The 21622-nt window shown below is 36.8% G+C and overlaps 1 protein-coding gene across 6 annotated transcripts in view; it reads left to right on the forward strand.

The window, feature by feature from the left end:
- The window catches only part of FBXO16 (F-box protein 16), an 82379-nt gene that overhangs the window by 13234 nt on the left and 47523 nt on the right, over positions 1-21622 (forward strand). For 5 of the 6 annotated variants that reach the window (XM_056813736.1, XM_056813733.1, XM_007476518.3 and 2 more), the window contains exon 2: positions 12770-12905. In XM_056813736.1, the coding sequence (XP_056669714.1) occupies positions 12810-12905 (96 nt within the window). In that variant the 5' untranslated portion in view covers positions 12770-12809. Of the gene's footprint in view, positions 1-4986; positions 5356-12769; positions 12906-21622 lie in introns of those variants that run through there. The other variant, XM_056813734.1, reaches the window with a different exon arrangement.

Here is a 21622-nt window from a genome sequence, read left to right on the forward strand (position 1 = left end):
CTTCCAAGTTAAAGTAATTTTCTCCCAGATCTCTGGGCATTTCACGGGGTTAATTTTTGTTGAAGGCAAGGTAAAGACCTGCTCTTTGTTTATCTGTAAACAAGAACTCTCTTGGGTGATGAAATCAATAAGCTCTAGCCTCCATGCGCTAAGCAACTGCCATTTTGTACTGCAATGGCCCAACTACATGGTAGAATGTATTGGCATTTTTCTAGGTCTGTTGGTGTCCTTAGGACACTCCCTACTCCCCTTCCTATGATGAAGTAATGGGGGAGTTGAGGTCTGTGAGTCCACTTCCTGCATGACTGTTTTCCAATCTCAGATGCCCTGGGAAAGGACTAATTGATGACATCACAAGGGATACAAATTGGCATGTCCAGAAAACTCATGCTCTTTTTGCTTTCTTACTGCTCACCCAACTGTACAGCTACTCGAGCTTTTGCCCCCCTCCCTCACTCTGTTTGTCTCTCTTTCTCTGTGTCTCTCCCCACAATTTTTTCCCCACTCAAATTATTTGACATCTATTTGGATTATAGAGGGAATCCATTGGCTAGTTAAATTTTCTTGAGATGTCTTTTAACAAACTAATTTTTAAAATTTAAGAAATATAGCTTCTAGAGAATTTAATTTGTTACAATACCCAACTGAGTGTATGTTTTATTCTTTCTTTGAGTCAATTATAAGAATAAGGTTCAAGCATTGTTTGCCATCCCATCTTCCCCTCTACTATACAAGCTCTTCCCTTCATGCCTCTTTTATGTGAGATAGGCTTCCCCATCCTACCTGTCTCTCACACCTTCTCCCAGTGGATCTCTCTTTCTTGCCCCTTCATTTTATTTTTTGAAATCATCTTATCACAGTCAACTCATACATGAGCCCTCTTTTTATATATACTCCTAACTGCCCTAATGATGATGAAAAAATTCTTAGAAATTATAAATATTGCCTTTTCATTTAGGAATATAAACAGCTTAATCTTATTGAATCACATATGATTTCGCTTTCATGTTTACCTTTTTTATGCTTCTCTTGAATCTCGTGTTTGAAAGTAAAATTTTTTGTTCCACTCTGGACTTTTCATCAGGAATACTGAAAGTTTACTGTTTCATTAAATATCAATTTTTCCCCCTGAAGGATTATACTCATTTTTATTGGGTAGGTTATTCTTGATTGTAATCCTAGCTCCTTTACCTTCCAGAATATTCCAAGTTCTCTAATACTTTAATTAGGAAGCTTCTAAGTTTTGTGTTATCCTGACAGTGGATCTATAATATCTGAATTGTTTCTTTCTAGCTGCAGACAGTATTTTCTCCTTGACCTGAGAGCTCTTGAATTTGACTATAATATTCCTGTGAATTTTCATTTTGGAATCTCTTTCAGGAGATGATTAATGGATTGTTGACAATTATATTTTAAGCCTCTGGTTTTAGGATATCAGGACAAGTTTTCCTTGATAATTTCTTGAAATAGGCTGCCTAGGCTCTTTTTTTTTTTATTATTAATCATGGCTTTCAGATAAAAATAATTCTTGAATTACCTATCATCAATCTGTTTTCCTGGTCAGTTGTATTTCCAATGAGCTAATTCATATTCTTCTATTTTTTCATTATTTTTTTTATTGCTTCTTGATGTTTCATGGAGTCATTAGGTTTCGCTTGCCGAAATTTTTTTCTCACTCACTTTTCTTTAGTGAGTTTTTGTACTTCTTTTTCCATTTGGCCAATTCTGACTGTTAAGAAGGTCTTGTCTTCAGTGGATTTTTGTTCTTCTTTCACTATTTGCCCAATTTTGTTTTTTTAGGTATTTTCTTTAGTATTTTTTGTACCTCCTTTACTTAGGTACTGGCTGTTTTCTCAGACTTTTTTTGCACCACTCTCTTTTCTTCTCTCTATTTTTTCTCTATATCTTTATTTTTTTTTATTTTTTTAATCCTATTTGAATTCTAGAAGTTCTTTATGGACTTGTGATCAATTTACTTTTTTTTCTTTGAGGATGTGTTTATAGCTGTTTTGACTTCTTTGTCTTCTATATTTCTCTCTTGATCTTCCCTTCCACCATAGTAATTTTCTAAGGTCAGGGTTTTGTTGTTGTTGTTATTTTCTCACTTATGCAGCCTAATTTTTTACTTTCAACTTATGTTAAAGTTTGACTCTGCTCCCAGAGTGGAGAGGATACTTTCCCAACTTTCAGGTTTTTCATGATTCTGTTTTCTGAACTATTTCAGGGGGAACTGTAAATTTTCAGTTCTTTCAAGGTGGTATGATCCAAGTAGATGTGTGGTGACTGCTCTCCTGGACTATGCTCTGGTTCGTGAATGACCATAAGCATTCTTTTCTGCCCTAGAACTGCCCCTAGTCCTCTTTGATTATAGATCTAGTGCTTGTACTGCTCTTGATCCTGGAAATGCAAAAAAGTACATTGCTGTACCCAGTGACAGCAAAAGGTACCCTTAATCTGCCCTTGACCACTTGTCCGACCTCCTTACTGTCTTTGGGCTGAAAACTCCTGAAGTGGCTGCTGCCACTGATATAGCTGTCTGAAAGCCTACTACTGGCTTTTGGGAGTGTTACCAGCACTGCACTGCACTCCAGGCCCATCCACCACCCTAGGGACACAGACCTTTCCTTTTGACCTCCTAAGTTGTTTTGAGACTTTGCTTGATGTTTGCTGGATCTCATCCTTATCTACTGGTTCTCTTCTTTGGTCCTTATCCCCATAGAAGCTTTTAATTGTAGCTTTTTCTCTCTCTTGTTTACTCATTTTATTTACTTTTTTTTTCTTCCACCCTATGGACTATATAGACTTGTACCTCTGTTGATTTACTAATCTAGAGTGTTTGAGCTGTTCTTCCCTGAGGCCAAATATTCTCTTTTCTCAGTCTTTTGTGGTATACTGGATTCAGCTGGTTGAGCTAACCTGCTGAGCTGGCCTGCCTTGGGCGAATTTTTCACTGTAGCCAGCTGACAGAGGGTGTCCAGCCAGGTGCCTCCCCCCCCAGTTCCTCTCTGCTCATCCTTGTTATAGCCCTGAGCCATGTGTGTTGGGTGAGAGATGAACCCTCATGGCTGTGGTCTTTGCCCAGGGGCTCACACAGTCAGCCCAGTCTTATTGCAGGTCTCAGCACACTGGGTGGGATAGGGTGATCTTCCCTTTTCCCATGAAAATATATGGACTGTGCCTACCTTTCAAGTTGTTTTCAGTTGGAGGGTCTCATGACTTCTTGTTGAGTTTGGATTTCTTTTTTCTTTAAAACACAATATAAATACTGGTTTGGAAGGATTGTCAGAGAGGTTATGGCTTTAAGTGCTCCTAAGCTGCCATCTTGGCTCTGCCTCTCCTAAGTTCTTTCAACTTGGAAAATTGTTCCACCTTGACCTTTTATTGGTTCTGCTGCTCTAGAATTCACTTTGGGGCATCATTTTAAGATTTTTTGTAGGGCAATTTGGGAGAGTTCAGGTGAGTTCCTGCCTTTACTCCACCTTCTTGGCCCTATTTCCTTTCTTCTACTTTGATATTGTTTTTTGTCTTTGCTGTTGTGATGATTTGTGGTCTAACCACATACAAAAGTAAATACCACCCCAGTAACTAGTCACTTTCTGTCTATTAACTAATAAATTTCAGTTTTATGATGTCTTCTATGTCTGGAACCACTCAACTTTAACTCCCTTCTGAAAGAAATTATTCATAATATATAAGAAGAAATTTTGGACTTTTATCTCCTAAATCATGTTTTCTAATTTTTTTTGCCATCTTTCCTTATTTCTACTTATGCCTTGAAGATGCAAAGTATTGAAGCAAATGTTGGTTTAATTTACATTTTACCAAGTTTGTCATAGAATTTTTCTACTTCCTCATCCTCTGTAACTGGTGGTGAAATGCAGTTTTTTCATGATATTCTTTTAAGTGCTTGCCATAAGCACTATAATTTGAGTAAACAAATTTCCCATGAAATGATGCTTCTTACTGCCCATAGAAACCCAATAAAACATAATCATAACAGAATGGTATGCATCATGAGGTAGTGGATTGAAAATCTTCAGGCAAAAGCTGCATGATCACTTGTTAGGAAGGCTGTAGGAAGGAATTCTTTTTGTGTGCTATGAACTAGAAAGAAAGCTGCTATGGTCCTTTACAACCCTGAAATTCTATTAAAATTCTTTTTGTTTTCTGAGGAGAATAGTTAGCTATTTAGATACAACTTCCTTGTTTTCTCATTTAATCTGCAATGAAAATATGAAATTAACCAGTATAGAAACATCCAGCCATAAATGTTAACAAATATCATAGAAGATGGGTAACCATTTATTGGAGATATTAGAGAAAAGATTCATATTGGAATAAAAGAATCTAATGAGCTGTTAAAGCTGGAAGGGGCTTTAGATATCATCTAGTTCAACACATTTCTTTTATAGATGAAAAAACTGAGCCCCAGGTAAGCTAATTAACTCAGACTGAGGCTCAAATCTAGGTCTTTTAACTTCAAGTCAACTCTAATCTTTTAAAACTTGATGATTTTATGATTTAATAATAACCTAATAAAGCAGGGAGATTTCTGAGAAATGTAGGTATATATGTGAATTAGTTCTTAACTATTTGTTTATATTTTTTCCTCTTCAAATTTATGATTGGTACATTTTTTTTGTTTTATATAACTTTCATTTCTATAATGAATAAAATTCTTGAGACGCACTATTTCTTAATTTTAAGTTAATTTATTAATCAGCCACTCAGGATATTCCTAAGATGGATGACTCCCACCACAGTGTGGAAAAAGAAAGCCAATTCTTCTCGAGTAGGCCAATATATACAACTTGTGAGGTCACCAGTCTTCCTCTGGACATCCCAAGAAATCATTAATGGGTAAATAGCCACTGAGCAGGTAGGCTTGGAGACCCCTACTCCTCCTTCATTATTTCATCACAGGAAGAGAAGGGTATTAGGAGGATGACAACATCCTCTTTTCTTCTTGTGCTTGGCTGGACCACCATACTTTCAAACATGTCAGCTAGAGCTTGCTGGCTTCATTACCTAGGAGAGTTCTTTTCTACAGATAAATAAGAAGCATGCCTCTAACAAGAGCCAGCCCAGTGAGGCACCTTAAGACCTGGAAATAACTTACTTTATCTTGGAAGCTGGCTGACCTTCAAAACTGAAGATTTAAGAAAGGTTTCATGTAAAAGTTATTACAATTCCAGATTTATTTTCCACATTCCAAAATATACTCCTGTAGAGAGAGCCATACCTTGTAAAAAAAGAATGAAAGAGAAAGAAAAAAAAGAAGTAAGCAAACATATCAACTGTTAACCTGACTATATATAGTGTTTCATCTCCCATTTTTGCAAAGAAGAGAAAAAGGTAATTTTCACTAGCTTGATCATTATAATGACATCGTGTTCAGTTTTGCTTTTTTTGTTCTTTCCTTTTACATTAGTGCAGTCAGTGTGCGTGTGTGTGTGTTTCCTAGTTCTGCTTACATTCGTTTTCATCAATTCATATATTCTGTCATATTCTGTGTTCTTAATATTCCTCATTTCATATACAGCAGTAATATTACATTACATTCATGTAACAATTTGTTTAGCCATTCTTTGATGGACATCTATTTTGTTCATAATTTTTTGCTACTCCAAAAAAAGTTTCTCTTTAACAAAAATCTATGCCTTGTACCCCCTTTTTTTGCAAAAAAAAATATTGTCAGTCTCAGGTGATATATTAGTAATTTTTTTCCAAATTATCTTTATTTTTATTTTTTGTCAATTACATGTAATAACAGATTTCCACATAAGTTTTCTGAAGTTATATGATCAAACTTGTTTCCTTCTCTCCTTTTCCCCCTCTCAGAGCTTTGTATTATCTTGCAAAACATTTCCACATTGTTCATTTGTAAGTGAATAATTATATGACACCAAGATCCCAAAACATTATATTAGTAAGTTTTGCTAAATGAGTTTTTCCTTTTTGATTCTTCATTACAATACATGTCTCTCTGGGTAAGGTGAAAGAAGGAATGTATTCAGAAGTGAAAATGAGATAAACAACCAGTATCAATAAAAATAATTCTTAAATCGCATTACTTTAAAGACATTTTTCATCTTCTCATAAGCAGCCTTTCTAAGTTGATCTTGTTCCCCTAGAATTTTCTCCATCTTAAAGAATCATCTTTCTGATGACTGTGACTTTCTTGTCAACTAGCCATTTCCCATCTCTTTCTCTAGAAGTCTCTTCAGTTAGGTTAACTTAGTCTCACCCCTCCTCCATTTACTTCTTTCTCTTCATTCCTTCTACATTTGTTCAAGTCTATCTTTGTGTCCTCAAAACAAAACAAAACAAAACAAAGAGCAAAATACAGAGAAGGGAGATCTAACACTCCTATGTCTGGAGAATCACAATACCTCAAGTATAGCTTCCAGTATTTTACTCTCAAGGATTATCTGGTGCAACTCTTCATCCTCCCCAGTTTCCCCAGCAACCACTTTAAAATAGTGGTGAGGAGAATTTTTAAAGGCACTGAGTTGTGTTTCTTTTTAAGAATAGAATTTTAACTGATTACATCACACTTGAGTAAAGAAATAGATACTAATTATTTTTTTCTTCTATTTTTCCAGCTCTCCCTCCATCACTGCAGCCAGGGGCAAAACTGCTAATTTCATCTTTCTTTTAATTTTAACTCTTTGTCTGCTAGAATGAGCAGAAACCTTTCTAGATAAGCCTCTTAGATAAGCCTCTGCAAGGAGCTAATAGAGTTTTCATTTCAAAGCTTAGGAAAAAGTAGATTGAAAATATGTAAGGAAAACATTCCCCTTTGCCCCCTCAATTGTCCCATTTAAAAATTTAAGTTGTACTTTTACCCATAGAAGATCTAGCAATTAAATTAGGCAGTTTCTTGGATTAATAACCTCTTTTGGTAGTCATAGAAAGGAGAACTGAGGATTCCCCTGAGATAAAGGAAGAAATATTTAGTAACTAGTAACCTCTCTTTAAAAAGAAAACAAAAAATGCTAAAGATCTGAACATTCTTTTCCGTCTATGTTCATATGTATCATTTCCTACCTTCTTTTAATGAAATCAATACTGAAGAATTGAATAAATCATTTTTAAACTAAAAATATTGTTTCCAAATGTTCCTAATTTCCTGAAAACATTTCTTAATTCTATGTATATGCACATAAAGGGAGAGTGATGTAATAGATAGGGAGCTGACCTAAAAGCCAGAAACGCCTGTATTCAGCCAAGTCTCGCCTTTATAGCGGTTGGCTTTGTGATATAGGATAAATCATTTCATCTCTTAGTACTCTAGGCAACCCTCCAAGATGTAGATGTCAACATACATTGGCAGAGTGAGTTTCTTCACTCAGGAGCTCCCAAGAGCAATAAAATCACAAGTCCATTATCTATTCCTATCTGATGACACACAAATAGAAAAATCAAGCATGGGAAAAATTAAGCCATATGATCACTTGCACATGAAATAAGGGTGAGTGAGGATACAGATATTCTGCGATTTCATTGGCATAAAGGACTCCTAGGTGAAGAAATGCTCTCTACAAATGTATATGACATTAATTTTCCTATATTTTCATGTCTTGGTTAAAGACATGCTGATGTCAAAAATTAAGCAATTTATTCTTTTTCCTTCCAGTTAATCTTATTGGCCTGAAAATAATTGTCAGTTTGGTACTTACTAATTAATTAACTTCATAATAGCTATCAGAGTACTAAACTTAGAGTCACAAGAACAGAACCCAAATTCCAGTTCTGATACTTACAATAGGACCCAGAGCAAGTCACATAACCTCTATGGATTTCAATTTCCTGGTCTGTTAATTGAAGGGATTAGTTCAAATGAACTTCAAGGTCCTTTCCAGCTCTAGAATTGTGATCCTATCATCTCATATGAGCCTTATGATAACTCTCTGTAAATAGGGCAAGTATTATCATTCCCATATATAAATAAACTATATCAAAGAGATTGTCATCTGCCCATGATGATTCAGTGGATAATGGTGATGATGATAACTAGCATTTACATAAAGCTTTAAAGTTTGCATACATTATATCATTTGATCCTTACAACAATCCTTTGAAGGTGCTATTATCAACCCTCCTTAGAAGATAAGGAAAATTAGGTTGAGTGAGATTGTGATTTACCCAGAGCCATAAAGCTAGTAAGTGACTGAGGAAGGATTTGAACTCAGGTCTTGCCAACACGTCCAACACTCTCCACTATGTCACCTTACTACCTCGTAGAACAGGGATGTAAGCTTAAGTCTAATATGTCTAAATCTAATATTATTTCTAATATACCGGAATAGCAAGTGGAAAGGTGGTATACTTTTTGGGTATTTTCAATGTTAAAGCATGAGATGATTCAAAAAATATATTACTGGGAGAAATATTTAGAACTAAGCTAAATGCCCAATCTGAAGCCAGACATGGAGTGGTAGCAACAGACAAAATAAAATTCTCTCTTGCAGAGAACCTTCTTTCTCTAGAGTCCTTGACATTTCACCACAGCTTTAACCAACATTCAAACACAACATTGACTTCTTACTCAGAATGCTGCCTCAAGTGAATTCCTTTTACTTAGAGATGTTCAACGAATGAAACACTTGGCCAGAATCTTGCATTTGCATCTTGCTCTTGCTCTTTACCAGTTGTGTTAACCTGTGGCAAGTCACTTAACTTCTCTGAATCTTGTCTATAAAATGAGGTGGGGAAGAGTCTCTGGATTAGCCCTAACACTCTTATAGTTCCCTTATAGTTCCAGAGGCTATGAATCTGTGCTTCAGGGAGAAGTTGCTATAGTTGGTAAGAAAGATTTCTTCTAGCTGTAGTATTCCTTGATTTTAAAATCCTAGACATTAAGCTCTTTGGAAACCCCACTCCTGTATTTCAGATCTAGTATTTCAGGAGATAGTACATCGGTCAATATATAAAATGAGTTGTTTTTTTTTTAAAGGAAACAAAAATGACTTTTCCTATACTCATGGATACCCATGTGTTACCTCCCCCATTAGAATATGAGCTCCTTGGGAGTAATAAGTACTGTTGTTTTCTAGTTTAATCCCTCGTACATAGTAAATGCTTAATAAGTGCATTAATAAATGAATTAGGAGTAGTCTCTCAGTAACCAAGGATGACATTTGTCTTTGTGCATTTTCATCTATGGTGTATAGATGAGTGTGCACAAAGACACTTGTGCGTGAAGAGAATTCATTCATTCATTCACAGGGCATGAAGACAAGAGAGTTTTTCACTAAGCTCAGTTTATCAGGTCAATCCAGGCTCTCTCCCTGGTCACTCTTATTTAAGCCCCATTACCAGCACATGTACAGGGAGGATTAGGAGAGGCAAAGATGGAAGGGCAGGGCAGAGGAGATATGTGAGGAGAAGATAGTATCTCCTCATAAGAACAACTCAGAGGGCATAGAACCCAAAGCATGCCGATTCAACCAACCACCCCAACCTCACTATTATACCTCGCTCTGGCATAGTTCATCTCTGTGCACCTGATTTCTGGCTCCAATTTACTAGGAATGTTTTCCTGTACTCACTACTCTTCTTTTCCTTGGAGACATCTCTTTGATATATCTTGACCTTGTCTCAAACTCTTGGCACCTTCCTAACCACACTGAAGCAATCACTCTAAGACCTTGTCAATTAGCAGCAGACACTGAGGAACAGCAGTTGTCACTACTTTTCTTTGCCCAGACTGTTGGAGACCACTTAAAAACAAGTAGGGAGTAAGGGTTAGAGCAGGTAGAAGAAAGGCTGGGATGCCACATGATGAGGCTGATTTAAATTTCTGTTTTAAAACATCATTAAGTGCTTTTCATCTCAGGGAGAGAGAGAATTTGGATCTCAATGTTTTGGAAAATATATGTTAAAAACTGTTATGTAAATGGAAAAAAATAAATTTAAAAAAATTTAAAGACTTCCAACAAAATCAATATTTTCTGTTTTAAAAGTTATACTAGTAATTGTATATCACAATAAGTAAATCTCAAAAATGATACAAATAGGTAATTTTCAAAAGGAGAACCAAAATTGTTAATATTGACCTGGGGGAAAATGCTCAATTTTACCAATAATCAAGGAGATGCAAATTAAAACAGCTTTAAGGTAGTGCCTTATACCCATCAAACTGGTGAAAATAAAGCATTTAAATTTGATGCTGGCATGGTAGGCATCTAAGAGGAACAGATGGAATTACACATTTTTAGAATCTTTTTTAGAGAGTAATCTGGCAAGGCACAATTTTGTTATTCAGTCGTTTCAGATTCTTTGTGACCCCATTTGGGATTTTCTTGGCAAAGATATTGAAGTAGTTTTCCATTTCCTTCTCTGGCTCATTTTAAAGATGAGGAAACTGAGGCTAGATTGAATCAGGTAGATAAGTCTTCTCTGACTCCAGGCTCAGTACTCTATCCACTGCATCACCTTCCTGTCCAAGTCAGGGCACAATAAAAGTTAACAAAATTATTGTATCATTTACCTCAATCATTCCACTGCAAATGTACCCTGATAGTGTTAGCAGAAACATCTTGATGATATACAAATTCTGACATATTGCTGTACTAAGATACTGCAATGTTATTAAGACCCACAAGTATGAGAAATACAAAAAAATCTGGAAAGATCTTATGAAATAATGGGAGGGGGGAAGCAGAACCAAAAGGATAGAATATACATTAACAATGACTCTAGAAGAGAAAAAGTTATGGAAAATTAATGTACAAAGAATCTTGACAAAAATGTAGAAAAACTAATTGAAAAAGTCATAGTAGTGTTTATGTTAAGATTTTAAATTTAAATGTTAAAAAATGTTAAATAAATAATTACTAATTAATTTGTTTGGTTGTAATAGTGGTCAGTGATAAGCTTTTATTAAAATATTTAAACAAAAATTCCCATTTAAGTTATTTTTATTTTTTATAGTGCAAGTTTTGAAAAGTTATGGAACTTAGGGGAAATTGTTATAAATATAGGATGTCTCAAATCATTAGTGTAATTTTTTTAAGTGAAAAAGAGTATACTTCATTCTGCATTCAGACTCCATCAGTTCTTTCTCTGGAAGTGGATAGCATTCTTTGTCAAAATTCCTGCTTAGAAAAGCTTAATCTTTCACAGTTGGTCATCACACAGTATTGACATTATGGTGTACAGTGTTCTCCTGGTTCTGCTTTTAATTCACAATGCATAAGTTCATGTAGATGTTTCCAGTTTTTCTGAACCTAGTCTGTTAATCATTTCTTATAACAAAATTCTTATAACACAAAGTATTCCATCCCCATCATATACTGCAATTTGTTCAGCCATTTCATTCCCTGGTTGATGGGCATCCCCTCAATTTCCAATTCCTTGCCACCACAAAAAAAATCTGTAAATATTTTTGTACAAACAAATCCTTTCCCCCTTTTTTGTATCTCTTTGGGATTCCAATCTAATAGTGGTCTTTTTGGATCAAAAGGTATGCACAGTTTTATGACCCTTTGAGCATAGTTCCAAATTGCCCTCCAAAATTTTCATATCAGTTCACAACTCAATCAACAATGTGTTGCTGTTCTAATTTTCCACATCCCCTCTGATATTTATCACCTTCCTTTTTTGTCCCATTGGCCAATTTGATAGGTATGAGATTGTATTTGTTTGTACAAATGTTTTAAATTTAACATAGTCAAAGTTATTCATTTTACATCTTGTAATGTTCTCTGTCTCTTGTTTGGTCATAAATTCTTTCCTTATTCATAGATCTAATGGTAAACTATTCCATGTCCTCTCCTAATTTGCTTATGGTATCTCCTTTTATGGCTAAATCATATACTCATTTTAACCTTATCTTGGTATAGGGTGTGAGGTATTGGTCTATACCTAGTTTCTGCCATACTGTTTTCCAGTCTTCCCAACAGTTTTTGTCAGATATTAAGTTCTTGTCCCAAAATCTGGGATCTTTGGGTTTATCAAATACTAGATTGTCACGGTCATTTACAACTGTATATTGTGGATCTAACCTATTCTATTAGCTCACCATTCTATTTTAGCTACTACCAGATTGTTTTGATGATTACTGCTTTATAGTATTGGTGTAATTTTTTAAAGCTTAAAATTCAATCAGACTTTTGAAACAATTTATGTGTGTATGTGCATATATGTGCATAAATATACAAGCATACACACACACACACATTTAAAAGGCGGATTATAGGTGAAATTCTGAGAAACAACTATATGTAAGTCCCTGTATTAGTAGCATAAGTTCACAATGACAGAATTCTAGAGTTAGAAAGAACATCAAACATCCAACCTATGATGTAAAGGAATCGCCACTAGAAGATACTCAAACAGCAACTATCTAGCCTCTATTTGCAGGCAAACAACCTGAGGTAATCAAAGCAAACAACCTGAGGTAGCATATTTAACTTTTGAATTGCTTTAATCATTGGGAAATTTTTCCTAACTTTAAACCTAAATTACCTCATAGCAAATTTCATCAGGATATTTGAGTGATCCCATTACTACTCTGACATACTGGAGTGATGGCTAGAATATTGCATATGACCTACTTACTGTACTTTAAAATGTTTTATAAAATTCTCTTCAAAGAAAGTTGCAGTCACCATGTATTTGAAGGTGTCTTCCATTTGGGTAGTATGAATGTTCTTGCCTAGTACAGAACCTGATTTTAAATATTTTAAATGCTAAAGGATTATATAGATTTTATATGAATGACTCTATATTATAAACATAATAGGATTCTTTTTTTAAACAGGTTTAGTTCTTCTTATTGAAAAATATCCTGTTATATTGAGATGGCATTTGCACCTCCCAAAAACCTAGATGGCCCCAAAATGCAAACAAAAATGAGTACCTGGACACCCCTAAACCATCAACTTTTGAACGAAAAGGTAAGTGTATGTATGTGTATATATCTATCGCTATATATTCATCATCAAAAGGTTAAGTCCTAAAGCTTATGCTATTAAAGTATGAAATGATACCATGTTGGCTTGTGTAGTGGTGATCAAATTCAGCATGAATTTGACTACTCCTTGTCAATCATCTTTTTGGATTTTAACCAGTATTTTTAAATGATCTCTTTCCTCTATTTAATCTCTGCAGAAAAATATTCTCCTTTTCATAAAGGAATGGATAACTGAGTTTTGTAGGAGATACTACCAAGCAAGGGAGCCAGAGCAAAATGTGTTTGGCTATAAATGTGGTATTTTTAGTATATTAATATATAATATAAAAGTGCAAGTGTCTGTGTGAATTGCTTTGAATGAAGAGACGTGTATTATATAACCATGGAAGCATGAAGTTTCCAGGATCCTAATATGTAGATGCCAAGACCTATCAGCTAGGCAAGGCTTGAGCAGGTAGATGATGGCCAGGAGACAATGCCATTAACTAGCTAAATGGCTTTGAGTCTCTTTAAAATGAAAGAATAAGATAAAATATATAGAGGAACTCTTCTAGTAGGGAGTTTTCATCCCCAGTGATCTCCTTATCACCAAATCTAATGCTATTTTTTGAGTTCTCAGTATCATAGAATTTGAGAGTTGGCAGGGACCTTCAGCAGCCACTTGCAAAAGGAGTCCCCACTATATAAACACCTGACAAGTGGTCATTGAGTTTCTGCTTAAACACTTCCAAGTAATGGAAAACCCAACAACTCTTTAGGTAACCCCTTCCATCTTTGGACAACTCTAATTGCTAGGAAGTTGGGGGGTTTGTTCATTTGTTTATTTTTTCCTGATACAGAACCTAGATTTGTCTCATTGCAACTTCTATCCCTTGCTCCTGGTTTCACCCTCAAGAACCAAATGAAAGAAGTCTAGTCCCTCCTCTGCATGATAACATTATAGATATTTGCCGATATCCATCATGGCCTGGGGTATTTCTTTTCTAGATTAAGTATGCCCCATTCCTTTAACTGATTCTCATATGACATAGACGTAAAGCTCTTCATCATCCTCTGGGCTCTATTATGTTCTTTCTAACCCTCAAATTTATCTTGCTTTTTTCTCCCTCCATGTCTTTGTTCATAACACTCCAAGTTATATCTGTTGACATCTTTCCAGTCCTTAAAAGCCTAGCTTAGATACTTTTCTCCATGAACAATTTCCAGGTCCCTCCAACCCAGGATGATCACTCCCTCTTTGAATTGCTCATTACACTTTTTATTGTCTCCTTTGCTTATTACATTCTGTATGTACTAGAGTTATTTCTTCCTCTGTTTTATCTTCCCCATCAGACTCAAAGCTTCTTGAGCTTGTTTTCTTCATGGGTCCCTAGAACCTAACACAGTGCCTTGCATATAATAGGCATTTAAAAAATTAATTTCTCTTTTGACTTCATAAACAGGAAATAGAGGAGTAAGATGCTTTTTAAGAAGAGACTATAAAAGTTAAAAGAGGAAGAGGAAAATGGAATGTAGGAGCCGTGGTGGCTAGTCAGATTCAGACTAAAGAGCAGCTTAGCTTCATGGAGGAAGAATGATCTAGTGGCCTAAGAATCAAAGCCATGGAACCTAGAGCCAAAGGACCAAGTTTTGAATTTTGGTTCTGCTCATTATTACTTGTGCTAGCTTGAGCAAAATAATCTAACTTTCTCAGTTTTCTTATCTATACAAAGAGAGAGTTGGATTAGAAGATCCCTTCCATCCCTGTTTCCTGGATCAGGAACTAGTTGAAAGTGAAAAATATTTCACAGTATTTCACAAAAAAGGTTAAATTTGGGACTTTCATTTATTTCATTATGTGACCCACATGATATTGATGACTGTAAATGCAATTTATATTGGTTTATGTACTATATTCCATCATCATCATTATCATCATCATCAAACAACATTTATATAAAATGGCAATTTGTAAATATTAGACATAATCTCATTTTATGCTCACAGCAATCCTGGTGGGGTAGAAAAACTTTAAGGCTTTGCAAAGCTCTATACATACATTATCTCATTTTATCTTCACAACAACCCTAGGAGGAGATGCTGTTGTTATCCCTATTTTATGGTTGAGGAAACCAAGGAAGGCTGAGGTTACATGACTTGCCCAGGAGTACAATACACAAATAGTTCAAAAGTTTGAACTCATGTCTTCCTGACTCCAGACCTCGCGCTAGCCACTGAGGCCACTAGCTGCCCCTGTATACTTCAAGCATCCTGAAAGGGAGTATGCTGCTGTAGGCATCAGCCCAGTAACCTCTCTGTTTCATTTGTGGGTTACGAGGTCCCCAGTGGATGCCAGAAAGCGTTCAGCTCATGCATGCTTGGATTGCTATCGTCCTACCAATAATACCCACCCAACAGCTTTAAGCAGAAGCCTGGGTCAGCATTTAATATAGAGAATGATATGAAATATTACTCAAAATATTAAGACTAAATTTAAGGTCTTTACATTGTTCTAGAGTTCTCTCTGTCTCTGTCTCTCTCTCTCTCTCTCCCCATTTCTCTCTCAGGTCATAATTCCCCCTTTACTCACTGGATGTAGATAGGTAATATACTATTATTTCATAGTTTATTGAACACAAAAAGAAAAGGAATAAAAATGGGTCACACACTTTTTTATGTAGAGCCATCTCTCTCTACAGCCACCTCTTAAACTTCTGTTTGAGGCAACTAGGTAGAACAATGGAGAAGTACTGGGCCTGGAGACAGAAAGACATGTGTTCAAATCAGTTACTAGATCTATGGCAGGGAAATGGCAGGGAGGATGGGCAAGACAAGTCACTTAACCTCTATTTGCCTCAATTTCCTCCACTGTAAATGGGAATAATAATAGCACCTACCTCCCAGGGTTGTTCTGAGGATCATACAATATAATATTTGCAAAGTACTGAGTTCAGTACCTAACACTTAGAAGGGGCTTTAATAAATACTTATTTTTTCCTTTTTTCCTTCCCCTCCCTTCTCCCACATTTTCAACAATGATAGGAGGGGACAGCTGGGTAGCTCAGTAAATTGAGAGCCAAGTCTAAATATGGGAGATCCTAGGTTCAAACCTGGCCTCAGACACTTCCTAGCTGGGTGACCCTAGGCAAGTCACTTAACCCCCATTGCCTAGCCCTTTCCATTCTTCTGCCTTGGAACCAATACATAATATGGATTCTAAGGTGGAAGGTAAGGGTTTAAAAACAAACAAAAAAACAAAAAAAGATAGAAAATAGCCCCAAAACTCAGCTGCTTTTACAACTTAGAAAAGAGGAGGGAATGGATATAAATATTTGGGTTCGGGATTCTGTCTCTGATTCATAAATTATAGGCAAAGAAAGGGGAAGGAGCATTAGAAATCAGCCTCTCTCTCTCTCTCAGCTCACCATTCCAATTGGGTTTGTGATAGCTTGCCTTCTTAATGCTCAGGTTTGCCTTTGTGGTTCTCACCTCCATCTGGCTCCAAGCTCAGACTTCCATCAGTCTCAGTCATTGGACCTTAGTAATAGCGGCCGCCACAGCCCCAGTCCCAGCTGTTCCAGTGTCTGTCATGGGAATCTGTCAGTCCCAATCCATTGGCATTTGCTCACAGATTTACTTGTGGATCAAGTGAGTCTGAGGAAAGAAGAGAGTCAATCTTATATACCAACATCCAGGTCTCTCTTTCTATCTTTGCTTCTCTCTCTTTATCTGTCAATGTCTGTTTCTGTGTGTGTCTCTCTCTGTGTCTGTGTGTGTCTGTCTCCATCTCTCTGTCTCTCTGTCCCTCTCCCCCACCTCTGTCTATGCTTTTCTCTTGTTTTTCTGTCTGTTTCTGCCTGTCTCTATCTGCTTCTCTTTATCTGTTGATGTCTGTCACTGTGTGTGCCTGCCTCTCTCTGTCTCTCTCTCTTTCTCTGTCTCTGTCTCTGTCTCTCTCTCTGTCTCTATCTCGTCTTTGTCTCTCTCTGTCTGTCTTTCTCTCTCTCTCTCTCTCTCTCTCTCTCTCTCTCTCTCTCTCTCTCTCTCTCTCTCTCTCTCTGTCTCTCTGTCTCTGTCTCTCTCTCTCTGTCTCTGTCTCTGTCTGTCTTTCTCTCTCTCTCTCTCTGTCTCTCTGTCTCTCTCTCTCTGTCTGTCTCTCTCTCTCTCCTATTACACAACTTCCTACCTCATGCTCCATGAGATGCCCAGTGAGTGGGGAAAGATAGTTGGGGTGTGCAAGTGTCATTAGAAATCTGCAAGTCTCTCTGTCCCAGATAATTCTGGACCGAGAGGAAAATAATTGAGAGATAAAGCAAAACATGGACCCAGGCTACATTCATTTTTTCTTTAATAAAACAATATTATGTTTTTTGGAGGTCTCATTGGAAATACTATATAGTGAGGGAAAAAATTTAGCAGAAAAACTTTTCAGGAAATAAATGGGTTAGTTGCAAAATCTACGGTTAGTGCTAATTCTGTTAGGCTATAGCTGACCAGCAGGTGTCATTGTGGTAATATCCATACTGCTAGAGCCTAGCAAAAAGTGAGCCTTGTGTGTTTGTTGTTACAACTACCACTATTATATTACTACTACTGGTACTACTACTACTACCACTACTACTACTACTGCCTTACATTTCTATAGTACTTTATGGCAATATATTATATTATATTTGTCATATATAGTATAGTATACTATGAATATGTACATATAGTAGTTTACAGTCACAAAGTACCCAGGGAAGTAGTTTGTAATACAGTGGAAAGGGTGTTCAGTTTAGTCAGGATTCCAATATATATGTATACTAATCATCTGTGTGACCCTGGTTAAGTCATTTAACCTCTCCTGACCACAGTTCTGATAAAATGAAGAGGTTACCACACTAGATGGCCTCTAAGGTGTCTTCCAGTTCATGACCCCATGCTTCCTATTTATCTTCACAAAAACCTGTGGGGTAGGTAGGGTAGACATTATAAGCCCTATTAATTTTTTTTAGCAGATGAAACTGAGACGAGAGGATATCCAGTCATTAATGTTTGGAATCCTGTTTACTTAAACTTTGTCCTCCTCCTTGTCTGTACTGATTGTCATATGGTGCAATATATAACCGAATTGTCAACAGACTAAACTAATTAGCATAGAATTTTGATTTAACAGCAGGCTCAAAGTAAACTGTGATATAAACAGAAAACTTGAGTTCAAACAAAGACTCGTTGAAAATAGTAGGAGCAGCAGCAGCATAGATATTACATAAAATTGTAACATGATTTTTCTTTTGTAGAATGGATTTTTGTTCTGTTGTTTAGATTCTAAATTCATAGAATTATAGATACAGAATGAGAATGGTTCTAAGTTTCTTTTCTAACCCATAGTGTGCGTGCTATGTTGAAAGTGATCAATATTTCTTCAAAATTGATTAAGGCAGAAGTCCTGGGTTCAAATCTGGTCTCAGAGGCTTCCTAGCTATGTGACCCTGGGCAAGTCACTTAACCCTCACTGCCTAACCCTTACCACTCTTCTGCCTTGGAACCAATACACAGTACTGATTCTAAGATGGAAGGTAAGGGTTTAAAAAAAAGAAAAGAAATTGACTAAGGTTCACAGGTATAAGAAACACATTCTTAAAAGAAAAAAAAAAGCATAACTCCTTAGTAGAATAAAAAATATTATTTTTTGAAAGTTTCATTATGATCATGCCAATTCAGCAATAGTCCAACAATCGCTAATTAAGCATGTATTATTATACATCGGGCATTGTGCTTGGTGTTGGGGAAACAAAGATAAAAAGGAAACCATTCCTTTCTACCACAAGATGTTTTGTGGGACTTTGTAGAGGCAAGGAACCTGAATAAAATCAGAATCCATTCAAATCAATTCCAGCTAAAATTAATTCTTTGTTTTCTAGAAAGGTAACTTCAGTAAAATATACTTAACAACAAACTTACATTGGAAACAACTCATCATAAAGGATTGCAGGATCTAGCTGTGCAGTTGGAATCATTGTCATTTAATTAGTTTATGTTTGTGAGACTAGCCCCTCCCTCCCAGAAATTTTTTTTTCTTCTTCTAGGTCATTATTGTTTAGTCACTTCAGTCTTCTAGGTCATTATTGTTTAGTCACTTCAGTCATATCAGGCTGTTCATGATCCCATTTCTTGGCAAAGATACTATGAGGAACTGAGGAAGATAGGGTTAAGAGACTTGCCCAGGGTCACATAGCTATTAAGTGTCTGAGGCTGGATTTGAACTCAAGTGTTTACTGGCTCCAGTCCAGGAACTCTCATCCTCTTCAATGCTTCTAGGTGAAAGATGGTGCCTTTGAAGTTCAAAATAACACTGATCCATAACAAATCTTTCTCTGGCAAATTCCTCGGTTAAGATTGTATTTAGAGTTGTTGGCATTATAGCAATTCACTTTTGTATACCACTTTGAAATTTGCAAAGCATTTTAATAGGTGAAGTCAGTACTAGAAGCATTACCATCCCCATCATACGGATGAGTAAACTGAGGCTCTAGAGCTTAAGTGACTTATCCACAATCTCTTAACTCCAACCCCAGCTCTTAATCTACTATGCTACTCAGCCTCTCTTTGGAAGAACATTGAACTAGGATTCAGGTAATGTGAATTCTATTCCTTGCTCCCCCAATAACTTTTGATGACCTTGGGGAAATCATTGAACTTCTCTAGGCCTCAATTTCCTAATTAATCCATTGGTAAATACTTGCTAAATAACTACTATGTGCCAGGTTCTGTGTTAGGTGCTATGGCTAGAAAGGTAAAGGAGGAACTACCTGTTCTCAAGAAACTAACATCTATTAGGGAAAGCGCATGTGTGTGTACAGATGATACACATGTGTAATATTATATATGTCTATAAACATACACACCTACAGAGAGAGGGGGGGGGAGAAGGAGAAGGAGAGAGAGAGAGAGAGAGAGAGAGAGAGAGAGAGAGAGAGAGAGAGAGAGAGAGAGAGAGAGAGAGAGAGAGAGAGAGAGGAAAAGGGAAAGGGAGAAGGAGGGAGAGAGAGAGAGAGGAGAGAGAGAAAGAGAGAGAGAGAGGAAAAGGGAGAGGGAGAAAGAGGGAGAGAGAGAGAGCAAGAGAGAGAGAGGGAGAGGGAGAGAGAGGGAGAGAGAGAGAAAGAGGGAGAGAGAGAGAGAGAGAGAGAGGAAAAAGGAGAGGGAAAGGGAGACAGAGAGAAAGAGAGAGACAGAGACAGAGAGAGGGAGAGACAGAGACAGAGAGAGGGAGAGACAGAGACAGAGAGAGAGAGAGAGAGAGAGAGAGAGAGAGAGAGAGAGGAGAGATGTGCACAATTACAGAAGAGATACAAGGTATTTGGAGGGTCTGGGGGAAGCACTAGCCACCTAGGGGATCAGGAAAAGCCTCATTCAGAATAATAAAGTGGGGATTGAATTGAGTCTTGAAAGAAATTAAATATTCTGAGGGGTTGAAAGGGATGAGGATAGCATTCCAGGCATGGGGAACAGGCAATGTCACAGAGACTGGAGACAAAATCTCATACACATGGAACAACAAGGCCAATATGGCTAAACTGTAAACTGTAGGAAGAGGAATAATGTGTTCATGGTGGCTAACAGATAAATTGAGACCAAATTTTAGAGAGCTTTGAATGCCAAAGAGAATTATATTTGTTCCTAGGGGGATGAGGAGCCATGAACACTTACTTTTTTTTTTAAACCCTCACCTTCTGTCTTAGAATCAATACTGTTATTGGTTCCAAGGCAGAAGAGTGGTAAGGGCTGGGCAATCCCCCGGGGGTTAAGTGACTTGCCCAGGGTCACACAGCTGGGAAGTGTCTCAGGTTAGATTTGAACCCAGGACCTCCCATCTCTAGGCCTGGCTCTCAATCCACTGAGCTACCCAGCTGCTACCCAGCTGTCCCCCATGAACACTTATTAAAGAGAAGGTCAGATCTTGGCTACTATTAAGTCATATCTAGGCTTTAAGAGAATCCCTCTGGTAGCTGCATGGAGAATGAATTAGAATGATGAGAGAATCAAGATAGGAAAACCAATTAGGAAGTCCAAGTGAGGGTGATGAAGGCCTGAATCAGCATGGATAGCTTAGTAACTGTGAGTGGAGAGAGGAGAATACATACTCAGGAGATGTTAGGAGTAGATATTGCTCTTATTAATAAAAATAATAACAAAATTGCTTAGTATATGTTTTGTATTATACATGATTATGTTTATCTCTTCCCATTAAATGTGAATTCTTTGAAGGCAGGGACTCTTTCTTTCTATTTGGGCATATGAGATGATGGATTGAACCAAATAATTTCTCAAGATCCCTTCCAGTTCTATGATTGCATGACTTCAGAAGTTTTTTTTTTCCTTTTCAGTCAATCTGCAGATACAGATTGACTATCTACTTATATAGCCTGGAAGGACCTCACTAGTAAGACCTCATGCTATTTTCAAGCATCTTACAACCTAGTTGGACTGACATCTTGACTAGGAGACATGAACGATACACCCAGGTGCTCAATGATGTAGCACAGACTCTGAATGCTAAAAGAATTCAAAGAAGAGAGATTGCTTCAACTTTTTGAACAGGGAGACTTGGTCAAACCTCTCTGTGCCTTAGGAAAAATGTCTTTGGCAGTTGTGTGGAAGATGAATTGGAACGTAGAGAGATGATGGAGGAAAACTGATTTGAAGGCCATTGCAGTAGCGCATGGGGAAAGGGGGGAA

The sequence above is a fragment of the Monodelphis domestica genome, chromosome 1 (assembly GCF_027887165.1).
Source record: "Monodelphis domestica isolate mMonDom1 chromosome 1, mMonDom1.pri, whole genome shotgun sequence".
In the NCBI taxonomy this organism is placed as follows: domain Eukaryota; kingdom Metazoa; phylum Chordata; class Mammalia; order Didelphimorphia; family Didelphidae; genus Monodelphis; species Monodelphis domestica.